Source organism: Lissotriton helveticus, chromosome 7 (assembly GCF_964261635.1).
Source record: "Lissotriton helveticus chromosome 7, aLisHel1.1, whole genome shotgun sequence".
NCBI classification, from domain to species: Eukaryota; Metazoa; Chordata; class Amphibia; order Caudata; family Salamandridae; genus Lissotriton; species Lissotriton helveticus.
In genome coordinates this window covers 583,568,445-583,589,239 of record NC_136068.1, presented here as the reverse complement: position 1 = coordinate 583,589,239, position 20,795 = coordinate 583,568,445, and the positions used below count along the sequence as shown (strand labels likewise).

Sequence of the window (20,795 nt, the reverse complement as noted above, 5' to 3'; positions counted from 1 at the left end):
AAACATTTTAGCTAGCACCAGTATTAAAGTAAGTCTATCAGCTATGTACTCCTTAAGTGCGAAGGGAAGCGGATACTACCTCAGATAACTGGGCTGACAGTGCTTGTCTTTCGCGTCGTAGTTCTATCGTGGGTGATAAACAAATGTCCCCTCTGTACCAGTCTCCCCCCCCCCCCCCTCATTTGTGATCCCATTTCTTAGGTCATTCCCATCCCTTGAATACTGTTTTCTCTACAATCATAGCTTAGTCCATATCTATAGCCCAGTCTCGTAACAACGGGACGCCGTTCACACACCACTTCCGTGCAATATTGCGTTTTGCAATTGTAAAGCCCATCAAGGCCCAATCTTGTTCAGCCCGTGGAAGGTCAGTTGCGTGCCAAACGTTAAGTAGGCACAGATGGGGAGATAGCTCAGGGGACTTAACACACGTTCTCTGTAGTTGACGGGTGACTGCGTTCCAGTAGTGCTGTATGTGTGGACATTCCTTAAGATGTGGAAAAAGTTTCCAGTTTGGTTACAGTGACGGAGACAAAGCGGGTCAGGGCGCCTTCCCATTCTATATCAATCAATCAATCATGCCATTTGTATAGCGCACTACTCACCCGGGAGGGTCTCAAGGCGCTTGGGGGGAGGTGTATGCTATATAGAAGTTTGGCATTGAAGTAGACTTTCTGGAGGATTTTCAAGTGGATGAGCCTGAGCCGCAGCCACGTGGGAATGGCCACCTCCCTGGGTTAGGCCAGTGCATCACGACAGGACCCAAGTCAGTCTCCCAACACCCTTTTAGTTTCTGCAGTGGATCTTACCGATTGTTAAGAAGCTTTTTATATGTGAGTGATATTGCCTTGCGGTCCATGGGATCTGGCAGCAACCTGTCCTCCAGGGGAGAAGAGTCAGGGAGAGGGATCTCCTTCGGCAAGGCTGATGAAATAGCTTGTCTTATCTGTATATATCTAAATGACTCCGAAGGTACTAGTTGTTATTTTGTCTGGAGGTCACTAAATGAGGCTATCCTACCCTTCACCCACATGTCACCTGTGAGAAGTTGGCCTGATATATAGTGCTCACTATTCTAGTGATCACTTTGTATCATACCAAACAACCCTTATTGATGATTGGTTGCAAGTCAACCTTTCAGACCAGCTATCCTAGTAGCATGGACACGAGCAGTCTTCAGGCTAAACTCTAGAGGGTGTGTTAAGCCAGCTGTTTTACCATCACATATACCCCTTGAACACCAAGTGAAAGGACACCACACAAGTTGTTATAAAAATATAGGATATTTATTAATAACAGTTCTATCCTGAACTCTTTATGAGTCAGGGAGCTAAGCACAATACAAAACTCTTACGAAAATACTTTGTTGCACAATTTACACAATTGCCCGAGGGGCACGAAAAACCATATACTACAAAAGTGGAATGCGAAATACTAGCAGGTAAGTAACAAGATCCAGAGGCTTCAGGATCGCTAGAACTACACTACTGAACCTTAAGATTACGAGCAGGAGGCCTAGGGAGATCGGGTGCAGAGTGTGCACTCTCACGCGGGATGCGGGACAAAGTCTATGGATGCTAGTGTTTGTAAAGTTAGTGTTATCGGACGAATCCGACCAGTTAGGCTGAAAACGAAAAAGGATCTGGACACTTAGATAGTGAACCTACGTTGGAGCACCGAAATGCTCGAGTTACCTAGCCCAGGGGCTGCGGCTGCATAGGGTTCAAAAGACGTCGGGAATCCTCGTTACAGTCTATGGAGCCTGAAAGAAGTTGTTGCTGGCAGGCGACCAGTGATGAAGTTCGATGGGATCCAAGCCTGGATCAGAGTTGAAGATGACCTGAAAGCAGAGGGGACTCAGTTCATGATCACTAGCCAGTGATCAGATGGGCACCAGGATGGCACCGGATGAGGACACCTCGACCAGGTGAGTGGGCGACGCTTGGCTCTGCAGTCTCTCGGACCAGGAGGCGTTGTCGGCGACCAGGATGGAGGGGCGAGCTGTCCCACGAGGGTGTCTGCTGTCGGCGCTGCTGAAACCAGGATTGGAGCAACAAGCCTTGGCAAAGGCAAGCCCACGCGGTGGACTCAAGATGGCGTCTGGAGTGGACCAGGAGGGTCCAGGGTGCTCCTCTGTTGGAGGGGAGCAAGGGCCAGTCTGGAGCAACCAGACCAGCGGTGAAATCGTCGTGGTACGTCGTCAAGAGGGTCACTAGCCAACGGGCAAGTGACCGGACAACGTGGCAAGCAGCAAGGAAGCAGAAGGGCCCCACGCAGATCTCGTGGATGCTGGGAGGCCGGACTTCGGTGCTGGAGCTGCTTAGGGTTAGGGCTTCTCAAACCCCAGTGCACTTACTCGAGGGTCTCTCGGGGGTCGTGCTGGAGAAGCGTTGTGCAGGTCTTGAAGATGGCCGGTCCCACGGGTCTCGTTGCACCCACGAATCTCAGCTGTGCTGGATGATGTAGGTAGAGGACAGAGATGGAGGGAAAACCGGGTCTCGTCGAGCTGGGCAGTCTTGATCCGGAGGATGGACTTCAGCAAACCGCAAGAGCTTCGATGGTGCCTGCTGGTGCAGAGTGGCTACTCCTTAGCCACAAGGGAGAGTCTTCAGAAGAGTCAAGAGTTCCTTTCGTGGAAAGTAGTTTCAAGATTCAGAATTATCTAATTTGGGAAGGGGGCCTGCTCCTATCTTTATACTAAGAAAAGGGGCTGGCACGTGACTAAGTCCTGCCCTATGGGTGGGACTAGGAGGGGGGTGGTTACACCCCTCTCCTTTGTCCAGTCTCTCCCCAGCTCAGGGGCTGGTGTGCCCCAGGAACTGGTTTGAGCCGGCATATGCACAGTGAGCACCGGGGTGCCACTTGCAGTCACCTTCCTTTCAGCCCTGCCTACCTGGAATACACAAAATCCTGTCTGGGATGGTGCTGGCACCGCCCCTGACAGGAAACCCTTTGTCCATGCCTCCGTTGCTGGAAGGACTCCCAGCAGCAGGAGGGCAGACTTGTGTCTCGGTGGCAGCATCCATTTTGTGGAGCTGAGGCTATGTCTGACTTTAACCGGGGTTCACAGTTGCATACATGTCGTGTCCCTCTAGAAGGGTGGAATGCTAACCCCGTCGCCAGAATTGGCGAGGGGTTAGTATTCCAATTCGTATGACACCTTACTCGACATGTTTTGATAAAGCTATACCAAAGTTAGCATTTAACCGCGAGGATTATAATGCACTTAAGAGTATATGGTATAGCGTTATCATGGAACAGCTATTTGGACTTGGTTCCGCAAGCTGCAAACGGGCTCAGCTCATGCCAGAGCACCATCTCACATAATTCCAAGCACTCTGCCTTCAGGATTGACAAGGCCTGCCATAGGAGTGACTGATAGGAATATATGTGTCCATTTTAGGGTTAGATATAGGAATACTATATCTAAAGCAAAGGGTGTTTACACCACCTTGCCCCAGCTGTCGTGCAGCCAGTTGTCTGTTTGGGTGGCCAGCCAGGGGTGGCATAATACATGCTTCTGCCCCTGGTAGGCCCGGGGTACACCTATGCCCTGGATACCTAAGGTATGCTGTACAGGGACTGATAAGGTGGCCCAGGACCAATTGGTAAAATGCACCTAAGGTACATGGTTGTAATTTAGAGAGAGAACAGCTAGGCTGTGGGTCTGATTAGCAGGCCCACAGCCAGGGAAAGTCGTAAATCAGTGAAGCAAAAAGCAAAAATCTGGGGTGGCCATTGGATTGCAGACCCCACTCTCCTACATAACCCACTCTAGAAATGCATATTGTCCCATTTATCGAACCCCGGGCATCGACTAAGTTGACCCAGGATCTCCGGCTCCCATAACGGAGTCTCCTTGGTTATGTGCTTATACCACCCCAGCCTTCTTGTAACTCTATGCCAGGTTTCAACTGTATGGACAGTGTGACCAGTTAACTTAAGTTTTGCGGGGATTTGTGTATAGAGCCCCATTGTAGCCACCCGTTCCCATGAGCCATTGGTCCGTGCGGACATTGGGGTCATGGGGGCCAAATACCCAGCTTTTGATCGCTATCAACTGGGAAGCCTGGTGGTAATGTTGGAGGTCTGGTAGTCCTATGCCCCCGTCTTACCACCCCATCAAAAGTTTGGACAATGCAATATGCGGAACTCGGTCTTCTCACTAGAGGCCACGCAGTACGCCATTGATTTGGGCAAAGTAGGAATCTGGTATAGGGTTGGGAGTATTTTGCCGCACGCAAAGAAAGCGTGGGAGCGCAAGCATCTTAAACAGGGATGATCGTCCCAGGAGGGTGAGAGGTAGAGAACGCCAGTGGAGGGCATCAGACTTGAGGCACTGAAGGGGCCGAGCAAGTTTTGTTCATAAGAGGCCAACATCTGGGGTAATCAAGATGCCAAGATATCGAAACCCCTGTGTTGCAACAGGTATCTCATACCCCTTGTACTGTTGTGGGGGGAGCACCCCACAGCGCATACATCTGGGACTTGGAGCAGTTTATCTTGTATCCCGAGTGGGAACCGAAACATGGAAAATGTGCAACACACGCCATAGGGTTCGCGCTGGTGCGGCTAGATATAAAAGAATATTGTCCGCGTATAACGAAATGCGGTCTTAATGGTCCGCTGTCCATTTAAGCCCACGGATCTCAGGGTCCCCCCTAAACCAGACAGCCAAGGGCTCCAATATCAGTGTGAATAATAAGGGGGACCAGGGGCACCCCTGCCTCGTGCCCCAATGTAGAGTAAAAGTGGCTGATGGTTATTGACGAAGATGTGTGCTGTGGGTTGAGTGTAGCGTAACAAAATCCATTGTATCGGCTGAGGCCCAAATCCCATACGAGCCAACACTGCTAAACGGAATTCCCACTCGGCTGTGTCGAACTTTATACTGGCATCTAATGATAACAGGATCGCGTCTTCTTCGATAGTATCCTGCCAAGAGCCCCATGTACCCTCCGTAGATTTTGGGCCATATTTCTGCCCAGCATGAATCCGGATTGATCCAGATGAACTAAGTCGGTGATGTAGGGAAGGCGACGATTGACCAAGAGTTTGGCCAAAATTTTGGCTTCGACTGTCAGGAGGGAAATAAGGCGGTAGGATTTACAATTCTCGACTGGTTTGTTGGGTTTATGGACAACCACAATGGCAGCATTTCGGACATCTTCTGGGAGGAGTCCCAGCTCGAAGCACTCTTGGTAGAGGTTCAACAGGTGAGGGACCAACAGCGTAGCCACGGGTTTAAAGAGTTCGATGGAAAGTCCATTGGGACCCATCACCTTTCCAGAACGGACACCATAAATAGCATTTTGAATCTCAGGTACATTAATATCCATGTTCGAGGTATGTGGGCTGCTGAATTCGTATCTGTGCATAGATCGCCACCTAGTGTTGGGTCCAAATGATTGCACTTTGTTGTCTTGGAAGAGTCTTCGAAGTATCACGAGATAGGTGACTCCTCCCTTGGACTACAGTGCGCATGGTCATCTTCTCCCTCCTCAGATTGTTTTTTCCCGCCATTGGGCTCGGATGCTAACTCCTATACTCCAACTTCGGAATCGAAAACAAAACTTTTCTCAAGGCCAAAAGGCCTTCGACTTCGATGGTATTGTTCTCGTTCGGTACCTCTCTACTCGATCCAGCCTTCCATCTCGAATCGGTCGTAGACGCGGGCCATTGGGCCTTTTCGACGCCACGGAGCCAACCGTCGATGGAAAGAAGCCAGTTTAAAAGGTGCCCACAATGCCACTCCAAGTTCCCACATACTGACAAACACTCAGTATGCAACAAGTGCCTTTCCCCAGACCATAGGGAAGAAACCTGCCCAGCCTGCGCCCAGTTTCGGTCGAAGAAAACGATACGGATCCGACAGGCCGCTAGGCAAGAGATGCAGCGACAGGCACCGGAACCGGACAACATCTTTGATGATGACCAGGAACTACCGGAAGCTCCAGACTCGGCCCTAGAGATCGTCACCGTCGAGGACTACTCGGACTCCGATGACGAGATCCCACCGGGGCAAACCGTGAGTACATAGCCCCCGACACCAATCAGCCCGTTACCGAAGGCTTCCGGTCGAGGCATCGCCAAAAGGCCTTAGCCAAGATCATAAAGTTTCGCCAGCCCCGCCATCCGGCTCGGCTCCGAACCGAAACCTTCAGAGACCCCCAGGGCCTAGTACCATCGTCCCGAAGAAGGTTCCAGAGCCAAAAAAGGTCGTCGACCAGAAAGGGCGCCGAACCGAAAAAGGCAGTACAGCCAAAAAGCGTCGAGCCTAAAAAGACTGTCGACCACAAGAAGTCCGCGCAGCCAAAACCTGTTGACCCCGAAAAGGTAGTCGAACCGAACAAGGGCACGCAGCCGAAGGGCGCCGAACCAAAGAAGGTCGCCGACCCGATCAAGCCTACTGCTCCAAAGTCTGTCAACCCTGCAAAGGTCGCCGACAAGAAGGGTGCCGTACCGAAGCCCGTACCACGGCCGGACAAACCCGTTGACCCAAAGATAAGTGCTCCGAAGACACCAGTCGTCCCAAAAAAGAACGTCGACTCGGGAAAAGACACTCATCCAAATAAAACGACAGAACACAAAAAACCTGTCGAACCGAGGGTTCCTGTCGACCCAAAAACACTTGTCGACCCGAAAAAAGGGCCCGAGCCAAAGAAACCTTCCAAACCAACGAAAGTCGTCGACAAACAAAGTGTTACCGAACCAAAAAAGTCTAACACTAAACCCAGGACTGTAGAGGACGAACTCTTTCACCCAGATCCATTGGACGACCAGGCAAAAATATACATTAATCCAGAGACTGGTAAAGTTACCATCCTGCACATTAAGAAGAGACCCTTGGACTCTGGCTCTCATTCCCCTATTCCATTAAAAAGAAAGGACTTTGGGACTTCTCCCTCTAGACCCTTCATCCCTTTTCAGCCTATCAGGCCTACTACACCTTTTTCTCCTTACTCTCCTTCTCACCACGGGGACAATGAGGATAACATGGGGGATGAAACAGCCTCAATATGATTTCCCATAAGATCCTCAACCACAAGAGGAACCATGGGAGGAGCCAACAGACCCTTACAACACCCATTCCATCCCTGATGTACCCTCTTATCCTACTAAGCCATCATCTACTGATGACACCATATTCTTCAATCAACTCATTGACAGGGCCAGCACAATTCCACAATGTAGATATGTATAATGACCCTGTCGAGGAAGACTCTTATTTGACACCTTTCCTACCTCAGAGAAAAGTGTCAGAACACTTCCCATGCTAAAGGGAGTTCTAAAACATGCACCGGACATATTTAAGGATACAGCCAGGGCACGGGTAATCAATCCTAGAATAGAAAAAAAGTATAGGGCAGCTCCTACAGACCCCACTTACATCAGAGGGCAGTTACCACTAGACTCACTGGTAGTGGCTAATGCACGTAAAAGGGCCAACTCCCAAACAGGGGAAGCACCTCCCCCTGATAAAGAATTAAAAATACTGGAGGCATCAGGCAAAAGGGTAGCAGCACAAGCCTCCAACTCATGGAGGATTGCTAACACACAAGCCCTACTGGCTCGTTACGATAGGGCGCATTATGACCAACTCGAAAGCCTAATGCAACACCTACCTGAGCCTATTAAAGAACAAGCTGATGACCTCATACAAGAGGGAAAATTCATATCAAACGCCTCCATCAAATGTGCGTTTGACGCAGCAGACTCCGCAGCTAGGTCAATTAACACTAGCGTCTTACTACACAGACATGCATGGCTGCGTATTTCCGGTTTTAAGAATGAGGTGCAATCCACCATTCTTAACCAGCCTGTAAATCAGGATTTTCTATTTGGGCCAGCTGTCGACACCATTTTAGATCAAATGAAAAAAGACATAGAAACAGCAAAGTCCTTGGGGGCATTGCAATTTCAGCAACATAGAGGCTCCTTTTGTCGCTCCTCATACAGAGCAACTACACAAGGAAATACCTCGCAAACATCTGCGGTTATAGAGGCAACAATAATAAGGGACGAGGACGTGGAGGCAATAACACCAGAGCCTCCACTGCCACAAAAAAGTGACTTTATAACAATAACTCCAGACCACCCAACACTGGTCGGAGGCAGACTCCAACAGTTCCTACCTGTCTGGCACGCAATTACCACGGACAGGTGGGTGAGAGAAATCCAGTTTGGTTATTGCCTAGAACTGACTACTACACCACCAAACATACCACCCAGACATCGTCCTATGTCCACGGAACACATCACCCTGCTCCAACAAGTGGTGAAATGTATGCTGGAAAAGGAGGCCATAGAGCAAGTCCCTTTCCACCAGCAAGGGACAGGAGTATATTCCCTATACTTCCTTATTCCCAAGAAGGACGGTTCCCTCAGACCAATATTGGACCTCGGACCCCTAAATCAATATATACTATCGGAGCACTTCCATATGATCACACTACAGCAAGTGCTCCCGTTGCTACAACAAGGAGATTTCCTAGCAACACTGGACCTCAAAGATGCGTATTTTCACATACCCATCCATCCAGCCCACAGAAAATATCTCAGGTTCACAATAGAGGGTCAACACTACCAATTCAAGGTTTTGCCCTTCGGGGGTACCACGGCTCCAAGAGTGTTTACAAAATGCTTGGCAACAGTAGCAGCGCATCTCAGGAGGCAACACATCCATGTGTACCCTTATCTGGACGATTGGCTAATACAAGCACAATCGTACCAACAGTGTGCAGCACACACGTCTCAAACACTTCAGTTGCTACACAGCCTAGCGTTCTCAATCAACTACCCAAAATCGCATCTGCAACCATCCCACGCACAACAATACCTGGGAGCCACTATAAACACCTCAGTGGCAAAGGCATATCCAAACTCAACAAGGATAGCAAGCATGTAGATACTCATTCGCAAATTCCTGCCAAAACACTCTCTTCCAGCTCGAGTCTTTATGCAGCTCATAGGCATGATGGCCTCCTGCATATTCATAGTCCCCCATGCCAGACTTCAAATGCGCCCATTACAAGAATGCCTAGCACGGCAATGGAACCAGGCTCGAGGACAACTAAAAGACCTAGTGTTGGTAGACAGTCGCGCTCACAACTCTCTGCAGTGGTGGAACCCACAAAACCTTTCCAAGGGGTGACTGTTCCAAGAGCCGGTTCCACAACTAGTACTAACAGCGGACGCATCACTGACAGGCTGGTGAGCCCATCTCCTTCAATACACAGTACAAGGACTCTGGACAACCAAACAGAAGAAGCTGCATATCAATCAACTAGAGTTACTAGCGATATTCCTAGCCCTGAAAGCATTTAAAAAATACTTGTACAGCAAGACTGTGTTGATCCGAACGGACATGACCGCAATGTACTATATCCAGAAGCAGGGAGGAACGCACTCTCCACAGCTGTCCCATCTGGCACAAAGCATATGGAAGTGGGTGATTCCAAAAAACACTTTCCTCCTAGCAGAACACCTTCCAGGGAAGGGCAATCAGATTGCCGACCTGCTCAGCAGGCACAGCCAACAACTACGCGAATGGGAGATTCACCCCCAAGTTCTCCAGCCATTCTTCAAAGAGTGGGGTCACCCACAAATAGACCTGTTTGCCACAAAAGAAAACTCCAAATGCCAGTACTTTGTCGCCAGGTTCCCACAACCGTTGTCACAGGGCAATGCGATATGGATGAACTGGTCAGGCAGATTTGCATACGCTTTTCCCCCAGCACCGCTGATCCCGCTGGTAGCACGCAAACAGCGACAACACTCACTCACGCTAATCCTAGTTGCTCCCACATGGGCGTGGCAACCGTGGTACACAACGTTCCTGGAACTTTCAGTAGTTCCTCATCAAAGACTGTGCCTTGCACCCCATCTTCTAACTCAGAACCATGGAGAATAGATCTACCCTTGGTTAGATCTATTCTCCACAGAATGTCATCATTTCTGCGCTTTGGAATTTCCAAGGTGGCACTCGCTCGGAGACGCTTTTCGTCGCTAGTGGAGTTGCGGTCTGTTGTATGCCTTTCCGCCTATACCACTTCTGCCCAGAGAGCTGAAGATCAGGCGCGACCGGGCCCAAGTCATCCTTGTGGCTCCGGACTGGGTACAAAGATACTGGTATCCCAAGCTACTCAGCATGTCAGTCGATACCCCGATTCGTCTGCCTCTTCAGGAGGACCTTCTGTCGCAGCAGCAGGGGACGGTCCTCCACAAGAACCTGTCCAGTCTCCACTTACATGTGTGGAGATTGAGCGGCGGCAGTTGAGGCCATTTGACTTGCCTCAAGTCTGTAATGTGATTCTGGCAGCCAGGCGTCCCTCCACAAAATCGGTATACGCCTGCATGTGGAACAAATTTGTGGCATGGTGCACAGCAAAGGCTGTGGATCCCCTTTCTGCCCCCTTTCAGAGGTTCTCCTCTTTCTTCTTTCTCTTGCCCAGCAGGGCTCTGCTCTGGGCACTATCAATGGCTACCTCTCTGCCATTTCCGCCTGCTTAAGGCTCCCTGATCAGCCCTCTTTGTTCAAGTCCCCGATTGTAAATAGGTTTTTGAAGGGCATCACTTATGTTTCCTCCTGTTCCTTTCGTGATGCCTCAGTGGGACTTGTTATACAACTAAACAAGTGCCAATACTGTTATCTATAAATCAACCTTCTGAAATTCTCAACACAAAGAATCAAACTTAGTGTGAGTACGAGACTTGGAAATCAGTATGAATGAATCTTTTTATTTTTGTATATCTTTTTTTGAAGACGTTCGTTGGTAAAATTTCACCAAATTTCACAATTAACATAGAAAAAGCAATGCAAAAAACAATTTCATAGTAAAAACTTCAACCTCGACTTTCATACATCGTTGATCAACAGTACACATTCCAACATTCTGCTCTCATATTATCTGGATCGCATACGCCAGTTCCGGGTGGATGACTAACTCTTTGTTGGTTACGTGGGCGCTAAGAAGGGACGGGCGTTGCACAAACGGACCATTTCTCGATGGGTTGTCTTGTGCATCAAAGCTTGTTATTCACTGGCTAACAAGGAGCCTCCGGTGGGGCTACGTGCCCATTCCACTCGGACCACGGTGGCTACTACTGCCCTAGGTCGGGGAGTCCCCTTGCAGGACATTTGTCAGGCAGCTACCTGGGCCTCGCTGCACACGTTCGCAAGACACTACTGCCTGGACAGCCAAGTCCGGAGAGATGGCTTTTTCGGCCGATCCGTTCTCCAAGACTTTCTGGTTTGATCATTGGTTCGCAAACCCACCACCGGGGTTGGTATTGCTGGGGTATCAATTTTAAGGTAAGGAATCTAATACTAACCTGTTTCTTTCAAATGCACAAGTTACTTACCTTCGGAAACGATATATCTGTAAGAAACAGTAGTTAGTATTAGATTCCTTACCACCCCACCCATCCTCCCCGTTCTGCGAACCGATATCTAGGGTTAAGGTTATCCCCTTTCAGGGCTTTAGTTTTTATGGCACCAGTGTTGGTTTTTATCATGGCTCTGCGTTTCTGGCGTGGAAAAGCTGTGTTTAAGAACTGACGTCAGCGCGCGAGGGCGGCGTCGAAGTACTCCGACGTCATCCTGGCACCGAAGACGGACGCGGAGCCGCAGACAACACCTACCGACGCGCAGGGGTACTGCTGCGCAAAATTTTCCGGATCCAGTCTGACGCCTGGGGATATTCTAAGGTAAGGAATCTAATACTAACTACTGTTTCTTACAGATATATTGTTACCGAAGGCAAGTAAACTTGTGCGTTAGTGTTAATGGACGAGAGGATTGGTCTACCTTATGTCAACAAATGCAGGGTAGAAGCTTCATGGAAGTTGAGCAGAGAGGCTAGTATGGCTTTGTCTTCGGGATATTCTTGTTCACAATGCTTGTATGACCAGTGAAAGCATTACAAGGGCAGATGCGGTCACTTAGGCTTCAGACAGTTATAGGTAAGTAGTCTTTTTCAAGGTATGATCTCAATTTAGTATAAGTGAGTTGGTGTCAACAGGTAATGCCTATGTTTGCTTTCTGATGTTCTAGAGGAAGTGGGCTCTGGAAATGCATTCTGCTCTGCCCCTCAAAGCGCCAGTTCCTGAAAGCCTTCTATTGATGTATTCATTATCCAGTAATTCTGCTGGTATCGAACGGATTCAGAAAGTTTCAAACACTTATCATCCTGTTGATTTTGAATTAGCTGAAGAGAGTGGTGTTGGTCTCTTCGGCTACTCGGCAAACTCCTGTTGGTCAGACTTCCATTTTTCATTAGAAGTTAGTTGCTTACGAATATAGAGAATATACCTATGATTAAGGACTACAATAATTCCAGGTGCTAAATTATCTTGTTCTTATTTTGTTATGTTATGATTTGTGGAATTTAGGGTGTTTGTCAATCCATCATTTTCCCCCAAGAGGTCTCAAATGAAATATTCATCGCCTGTTTAGAATTAGAATTATTTGTTATATGGGATACTAAAGAAAAGAATGTGCATGCACTTTCAGCCCTCAAAAGCTTTGGCTCTGTTAATGGTAATGTAACAAGGGTATGCTGTTCACACCCCTTGGTAATGGAGAAAGGGATAATAGAACCTAGCATGAATTTACTTCGGGATGAGTAAAATGCCTTATTTTCTTAACAGCCTGTGCTGGTTTCAGGAGTACAGAAGAAGCTGAAATCGGACCTTTGGAGACCAGAGGCTTTTAGTTTAGAGTTTGGAGATCAAGATGTTGACCTTGTGAACTGTAGAAACTGTGCTATTATTTCGGATGTGAAAGTTCGAGATTTCTGGGACGGATTTGAGATCATTGCCAGTAAGTGTCTCTTGGTACATCTGTAGTATACAGGCCAGTTGTGCTTTGTGATCAGTATCACCACATGATGGTTACATTCCCTTGCCTTTACTTTTGTAGAGCGACTAAAGTCTGAGGAAGGGCAGCCAATGGTTTTGAAGTTGAAGGACTGGCCGCCAGGGGAAGATTTCCGAGACATGATGCCCACAAGGTCAAGTACCTACAGCGCACTAATAGTTTGTTCTCCACTCTTGGTATTTTTCACTTTTGATGCTCAAATTGGTTTTTGTTTTATCTCAAACAGGTTTGTCGATTTGATGGATAATCTTCCTCTTCCAGAATATACCAAGAGAGATGGCAGACTGAACCTTGCTTCACGATTGCCTAGCTACTTTGTTCGACCAGATCTTGGCCCCAAAATGTACAATGCATATGGTAGGTTAATGTTATAGCTTGCTCAGATGGCTCCGTAGTACGGCACTGCTTATATATGTTACTTTAGGAGTTTGGCTTTAAAACCATGTCTATTCTGTTCCCTACTCTTTAAGCCAAGTAAATCAGTAAAGCACTAAGAGAGATTTAGAGTGGGAAATTGCAAGCCTTATGTAGAGTTCCAGGCACTTATCTCTGTCCTCTTTGCACTACTATCAGGTTCCCAGATGTGAGCAAAGGCAGACTGGTAAGTTAAACTAAGCAGTCTCTAATATATATATATATAAAACCCAAATGGGTGGGGTTCATTTAAGTAACCTACTTGGAAATATCTATAAGAACACATAAAAAGTCAAACATTTCCATCACAAATTAGTATGGAAGAGATGTGTGGAGGCCTTCAGCTGAAAGCAAGACAAATTAAAATCCTATGGTACTTGGAGGTATTGGTTTCAAGTGTTTCTCAGGGGAAAGTGAATTAAATCTTTAAGACAGTCCATGCTATTGCTATAGGAGGATTTGCTTCTGTCCCTTTTTTTTCCTGGACTTGTAGAAGAGGGTAATTGCAAGAAATGATACTTGGAGCATCAAGCATAATGGAACTGCATTGTCTGGCCTTGTATTTAGTAATTTGATGATGGACTTTACTCATTTAGCTTCACTCTGAAGTTATCAGTAGAAATAACTCATTGTGGTTTTATTTTTGTAGCCATTGTCCAATTCATATAAATTTCTCTAGATATAATATCCGTGTTTTGAAGAGATTCTGATATTCACTGGGCATGCAAATCAGACATGACCACCATTTGGAATTGGATATCTTCCAAGAGGATTTTCAGTGACTTAGAATTGTTTCTCATAGAAATTTCTAACCTCCGATTCGCCACCTTAGAATATTCCTCAAGCTTCAGACTGGATCCGGAAAGTCTTTAGCAGTACCTCTGTCTACTGTTAGGGGACCTCTAGCAGCCCCGTATCAACTTTGTCTGTATCAGAAGTGACAAAAGTGGTGTCCATATAGGTGTCACCGCAGTGCGCTGACATCAGTGCCTTTCGTTCCGCAACTATATTGCAGATTCAGAGAGCTACCTCGATCATTTTTTGGCCACTTTTTTCAAATTTTTTTTTTTTATTTGTTCCCACTGTCTGAGGCATATGGTCCCCCAACAGTCCCACAGTATTTAAACCATGTGAGGAATGTCGCTCCCCGAGGCCTGTATCTGATGCCATCATGATTTGCTTGGGATCAAACAACACCTTCAGGGACTGTATCGACTGCAAGTTGATGCTTTCCAAGGTGATTCACGAGCGGGCGATGAAGCTCCTGGCAGCACAACAGAAGAAGGCTCTGTACCGTTCTTGACCCTAATCCTGCAGAAGATCTTAGGCCAGTTTCAGAGAAAGTCTTCATCCTGCTCCAAGTTGTCAGTGTCAGGTAAGTTGAAGAAGCACAAGAAGTCAAACAAGCACCATTCTTCTAGGCGCTGCTTCAGCACTCCATCTAGAGGGCCGGCGGCTGAGTCTGCTCCTCGCTTCGCTTAGTACCAGGGAACAACAGAGACCCATGCCCAACTCGGGGAGTTTTACACCACACACTCTATTTTTTGATGAACACCTCCCTCTAGCATAACTTGGGCCCCACTCAATGAATAGTTTCCTCTACGACTCTGATACAGCATCACCTTGATGCCAGAGCTGGGCAGTGGTAGTGGTCTGAACACATGTCCAGACACTGACTTAGTTTCTCATCCAGGCCCTACAAGGAGGAAGAGCCTCATTCGCTATGGTGATACAAAAATCACTGGGGGTCCTCAATTTGCAAGACTAACGTTTTGTCTGAGGTGCTTCAACTAGATGTAAGCTCTACCCAGCCTTACTCTCCCAACATCCCTCTCCAGAGAGCCTGGTGGTGCAGGGTTTGACGGCCAAACGGAACCAGAGTGCATTTCCTAGCACCCCACCGGATAAGGAATCAAAGAAGCTGGTTACCCTTGGAAAAGGGCTAGTTTCTACCTGGCATTGGGCTCGGTTAACATCGCATGTCCTTTGGGCCTGTACATTCACTCCTTGAGGCACTCTGCACAGCTGCTGCCCAAGCTCTGGCAAGGGAGTCGGTCCATTCGAACCAGGCATTGCTGAATGATAGTGACACAGTGATGATCTCCATTCGGTGTGGACTGGACACCACTAGCTCACTATGCAGGGCCATAGTATAACAGTGGCATACTGCCGCCATGCCGGAGGTCAACTAGGTGTTATGGGGATGTCCAATGTTACCTAATAGACATGCCCTTTGGCTCCTATCTATTAAGTGGTAAGGCTGACATTGCGCTTTCAGGAGAGCCTGGTCACCCCCAGATCTCTGGGTCTCTCCTTGGGTTCCCGACAACAGCAATCCAACTTTCACTCCTTCCGTGGCTACAGAGGGAGCTTCCAAGTGTCCACAATTGCAGTCTTACCCTCTAATCTCTTTAGTTGGTCCTCAATGTAGTACACCTATCATGTTTGCGGCAGGATCAGGCACCAACTGCTGTAATGGCAAGCAATAATCTGACAAGTTGGTGCACCAAATTGTACAGTGTGGTTATACCCATCCATTCTGTCCTTGCTATGTATGTTAACGCAGGCCCGGTTGGCAAAAGGGGCCATTGACAGGGTGCCAGCATCAGAAGTAAGAAGTGGTTATTCTCCTGTAGGCGATTTCCTTGTATAGTCAAAAGCACTAAATACGTGCGGGGACCCTGCAGCACTATTTCAAATATGTTTTCTTAAGTATAGATGTTTGCCTTTCTTCGGGAAGGCATGCAGAGTCATTTAAGAAAGAAACATAGTATGCTGCCTATAGGAGAATTCTACAATGGCCAAAATCTTTTTGATGGATAAAAAAAGGTGCCAGGAGAACTGTCTATGCATATAAATGTGTTATGTCTTTGTAAAACAATACAAATGTCTTTCCCAAACCCTTTTTAGTAGATTATAGAAATGAAGGAGCGTAGGACAGCAGTGCCATAGGCTACCATTATAAGAGCTGAAAATAGATGTGGTGGCTTTAAGAACACCGGGACCTCCAGTATGCTTAATCAGAGGCAGTTGCTTCAGTTCTGTTTTCCGGCACCTGCTGATACAAACTAGGAACACTACACTCTGCCTTTCCAGGTCTTTTCTCTTCACAATTCAGTTGTGAGTTTTATCGAAAACCACTTTATTCGGTGTCTTCCAGCTCTTCCTTGCATTTTATGCAGTTTTCTGACATACATTTGGGGTATTTTGTCTTTATAAATGCCATCTTTATTTGATAAATGCCCTTCCTGTGGGAGAAAGCCAAAACAGACCCCCATGATCTCTGTATTGTTTGTCTTCCAGCGCGTCATCTTCCTGAAGATTGTCAACACTGCAGGGCCTTTTCCAGGTGAACGCTACGCGTTAGGTAGAAGATTTGCCTCCAGGGCACGAGGTAACAGCGCAGAAAGATGATGTAGTCTGCAGGTTAACCTAGAGAGCGAGGAGAGGGTATGTCCTCTATCACTGTTGTGTCATAAACCTCTATTGGACATGGACATCCAAAAAGAAGAGGTTTTCAGCTCAAAAACCGTGTCATTCCCCATTGAAGTTGAACATCGATGTCAAAATAAGTTACGGCACTGACCTGTTAGCTGTCAAGAGCTGGTTCGACTTTGAGGAAGAGATCAACATCGAGACGTAGTAGGTCGTTGTCGAAGACTAATCTGCCATCAGCACAGGGCTGCAGATCGCTGTCAAGGAGTAGGTTGACCACGAGGCACACAGTCCTCTCAACATCGAGGAGACGTTGAAGTTCAGCGGCGAAGCAGACCACTGTCGAGGCATCACAGGCGATCGACGTCGAGGAGCAGGTCGACATCCAAAATAAGTCCAAGGAAGAGGAGACGCGTTTGTTCATCACTATGGTCTGACTATTCCAGAATGTTCTCTTAGAGGTAAGAAGGGTGTACAGTTCCTTAAGGAAAGACAATAAGAGAGGCGTTTTTTTAATGTTTCAGTGGTGTGGTCCAATAGGAGCAAGAAACCTCACACACCCAGATGGGTGTCCTGCTACATCATTGGCCTAGCTCCTAGTTGGGCTGGTACTGCAATGCCCGATGGGCTCCCAATAGTGGGTTCTTTGCCAGAGATCTTTTTCCTCAGCCATTTCATGAAGTGAGGGGGTTGTGGGCTGGTGTGGTGTGTTTCGAGTGGTGAAACAAGTGGGTTAAAATAGGTTAAAGGATGCTCCGGGTCAAACCATTCAATGATTGAGCTAGCTCACGTATTTAAAAGATATAGTGCTTAATTAAGGATATAATGGGCCTCATAAGCTATGTGGAAGATTTGTTCTAATAAAGGGTCAACGTGTTCGAGGCATATGAGCTGTAGATTGTATACTTTAGCATAGATCGCCATCTGGTTTTGGGCTCGGATGTTTGCACTTTGTTTTTGTGGAAGAAGTCTTTGTAGTCACGAGATAGGTGACTCCTCCTTATGGTGATAGTGTGCATGGACATCGACTCCATCTTCAGATAGTTTTTTTCTGCCATTGGTTTCGGATGTAAACTGCTGCTGTTAGGTATCTTATTCGATTCCCCTTCGACGCGCAATCCTTCACTGCTCGGCGATAATGTTTTCGATAGCGCTTCTCGATGCGCATCTAACATAATCTCAAAACCTTCGATTCCGGTCATCGACGCGGGCCGTTGGGCCTATCCGTGCCATCAGGCCCTACAGCTAATGGAAAGAACTCCATTCAAAAAATACCCCCGTGTGGTGCCGAATTCCCACACACTGATCTCCAAGGTCTGTAACCTTTGCCTCTCCTGAACATGAGGACAAAGATTGCCCCGCCTGCGCTTCATTTTGATCGAAGAAAACCATGCGTGATCCCCGGGCTCGACGTCACCTCCAGATAAGGGATCTAAATTACTAGACACATCTGACAAATGCATTGCCTTTCAAGCAGCAAATCGTTGACGCATTGCCAATACCCAAGCTTTACTGACCAGGTATGATAGGGCTCATTACGATGAGCTTGTAAAGCTCATAAAACATCTTTCCGATCAATATAAGGCTAAGGATAATGGCCTCATACAAAAGGGAAAATGAATTACAAACACTTCTGTAAAGTGTGCTCTTGATGCAGCTGACACAGCTTCTCGTGCGGTCAACGCAATCATTTTATGGCGCAGGCACGCATGGCTATGTATATCTGGGTTTAAACAGGATGTGCAGTCCACAATTCTTAAACAACCCTTTGATCAAGAACACTTATTTGACCCACTGCAGATACATCTTTGGAAAAAATGAAAAATGACTCAAACAGCTAAGTCCATGGGAGACCTACATGGAACAACCACTAGAGGTTCTTTTCGTTGCTCCTTTTATAGGGGCGCCTCTAAAACTATTGGAACGGACAACACCTCATCCTCCTACAAAAACACTACTCAAACCTCCCCTAACAGAGGTTATTTAGGAGGTTATAGAGGCAACAACAAGGGTAGAGGTCACAGTAATAACACCCGCACCTCTCCTACTACAAAATAGTGACTTCCCTTCACTTCCCTCGACAATTCCACTCCAGTTGGGGGAAGACTATCACAGTTCCTACCTGTCTGGAATTCCATCACCACAGACAAGTGGGTAAGACAAATTATCCAGTATGGTCACTGCCTAGAACTCACTTCAACTCCCCCATTCATACCCCCCCAAACAACGTCCAATGTCCGCAGAACATCTGACACTGTTAAAACAAGAGGTTCTCTGTAGGAAAGTGGGTTGCTCTTGCAGTAACCCTCCCCCCCCCACACACACACACACTTTTTTGCCAGACTACTGATGCACTTTTCCTTGGTGTACCCTCGGTCCCTGCCAATCAGGTTCCCAAGGCCTGTGGTCTACCTCAAAAAACTAACCCAATTGACATCTCTGGCCATAGGTCAGCCCCTGGTAAGTGGTACCACAGGTACCCAGGGCACTGTGACCAGGGAAGACCTCTAAGGGCTGCAGCACTTATTGTGCCACCCTTAGAGGCCCTGCACCCTGACACTCACATACTGCCTTGGCAGGTTGCGTGTCTTGGTGCAAAACAAAGTGAAGAGTCGACATGGCTTACATCCCTGTCATGCCCATAAAGCACTGCCCTGGCATACATCAGTCACCCCTCTAGCTGGGTGCCCTATGCCAGTGGTGAGGGTACAGGTGCATGAGCCCTGTACCCCTACAGTACCCACGTGCGTTCCTGGGCACTGTAACTGCAGTGCTGCCATTAAGAGTATATCGTGCTGAGAGTTTGTCATTACGAACTCCACAGCACCATAATGGCTGCACTGAAGTCTGGGAAGTTTGGTATCAAACTTCTCAGCATATTAAACCCACACTGATGCCAGTGTGGGATTTAATGTAAAATGCACGACAGAGGGCATCTTAGAGATGCCCCCTGAAACTCAACCAACTCCTAGTGATCTGACGGAGTGGCTGCCAAGGCTGCCACCACCAGACATGTTTCTGGACCCCTGGGTCAAGAGTTTGCTGCTCTTGGGGGCCTTACACAATGCACATCCTGGGACAAGGTGTCAAGTCTCCTCCCCCAGGATGGGCAGGGCGCAAGAAGGAGAAGCTTCAAAGGCATACCGCCTTTGTGAGCCTCTCCAAACCACTTGCTGTACTCAGCAACTGGTCCCCCTTATTCTACCTTCCACTTTGAGCGCGAGAACCAGCGGGAAAAACAAGTGAGAAAGCGAGGTGTGCCCACCTCTTACCAACTCCACTCCTAAGGTAGGGGAGGCGAGGTGAAGCACAACCTCAAGTCCACACCATCTTGAGGATGTGCCAACCAGGGACAGGCTCCTGCCCCCCTCTCACTGGAGAGTGGCTGAATAGGGGGTGTACCCGCCCCAGGGAAGGCACCCATTGGTCCCTGCCCTTTACCTACCTGTAATGCCCCTAAATTTAGTATTTAGGGGCACCCTGAACCTTCCTTCCTGAGATCCAGCAACAACAAGAAAGGGACGAGAAGCCGTGCAGAGCGAACAAGAGGATTACGGCCACTGACCTGTCTCCCCTCGAAGAGGAGCAGCCATACAGGCCTGTCTCCCCTCGTACCTGCTCCTGCGAAACCCAGACATGTCCAGCGGCCAGCAATCTCAATAACCCCGGAGGACCTGCCTGCATTCACTTTCCAAGCTGTTTCTCCTGTGAACACTGGACGTATTTAAACTGCAGCTTCTGCTGCTAGCCAGAAACCGCGAATCCAGCACACTCTGCACCCGGCGAGTCCGGCCCGTGTTTGAGTGAACTAACACCACGAGGAGGTTCCCCTGGCGATCCTGACCCGAGATCCAGCGACCCCTGACCTGCCTCAAGCCTCCAGACGACTACCTGCTGCCTCAATCCAGAGGACCCCCTACTGCGGCCAGAGCGGGTAAGAAAATCCAACATCCAAAGGCACCCCTGCACCTTACTCCCCACGGCCTGTGTGCCCAACCCAGCGGTGCCTAACCATCCCTCCACATCCCAACCTACCCCTCGAAGTGGTGGTCGCTCCTGGAAGATC

The 20,795-nt window shown here is 48.0% G+C and overlaps 1 protein-coding gene across 1 annotated transcript in view; it reads left to right on the top strand.

Moving 5' to 3' along the window:
• The window catches only part of KDM3B (lysine demethylase 3B), a 1,181,011-nt gene that overhangs the window by 779,483 nt on the left and 380,733 nt on the right, over positions 1–20,795 (top strand). The window contains exons 17-19 of the mRNA XM_078652703.1: positions 12,652–12,823; positions 12,923–13,013; positions 13,107–13,237. Of these exons, the coding sequence (XP_078508829.1) occupies positions 12,652–12,823; positions 12,923–13,013; positions 13,107–13,237 (394 nt within the window). The remainder of the gene's footprint in view (positions 1–12,651; positions 12,824–12,922; positions 13,014–13,106; positions 13,238–20,795) is intronic.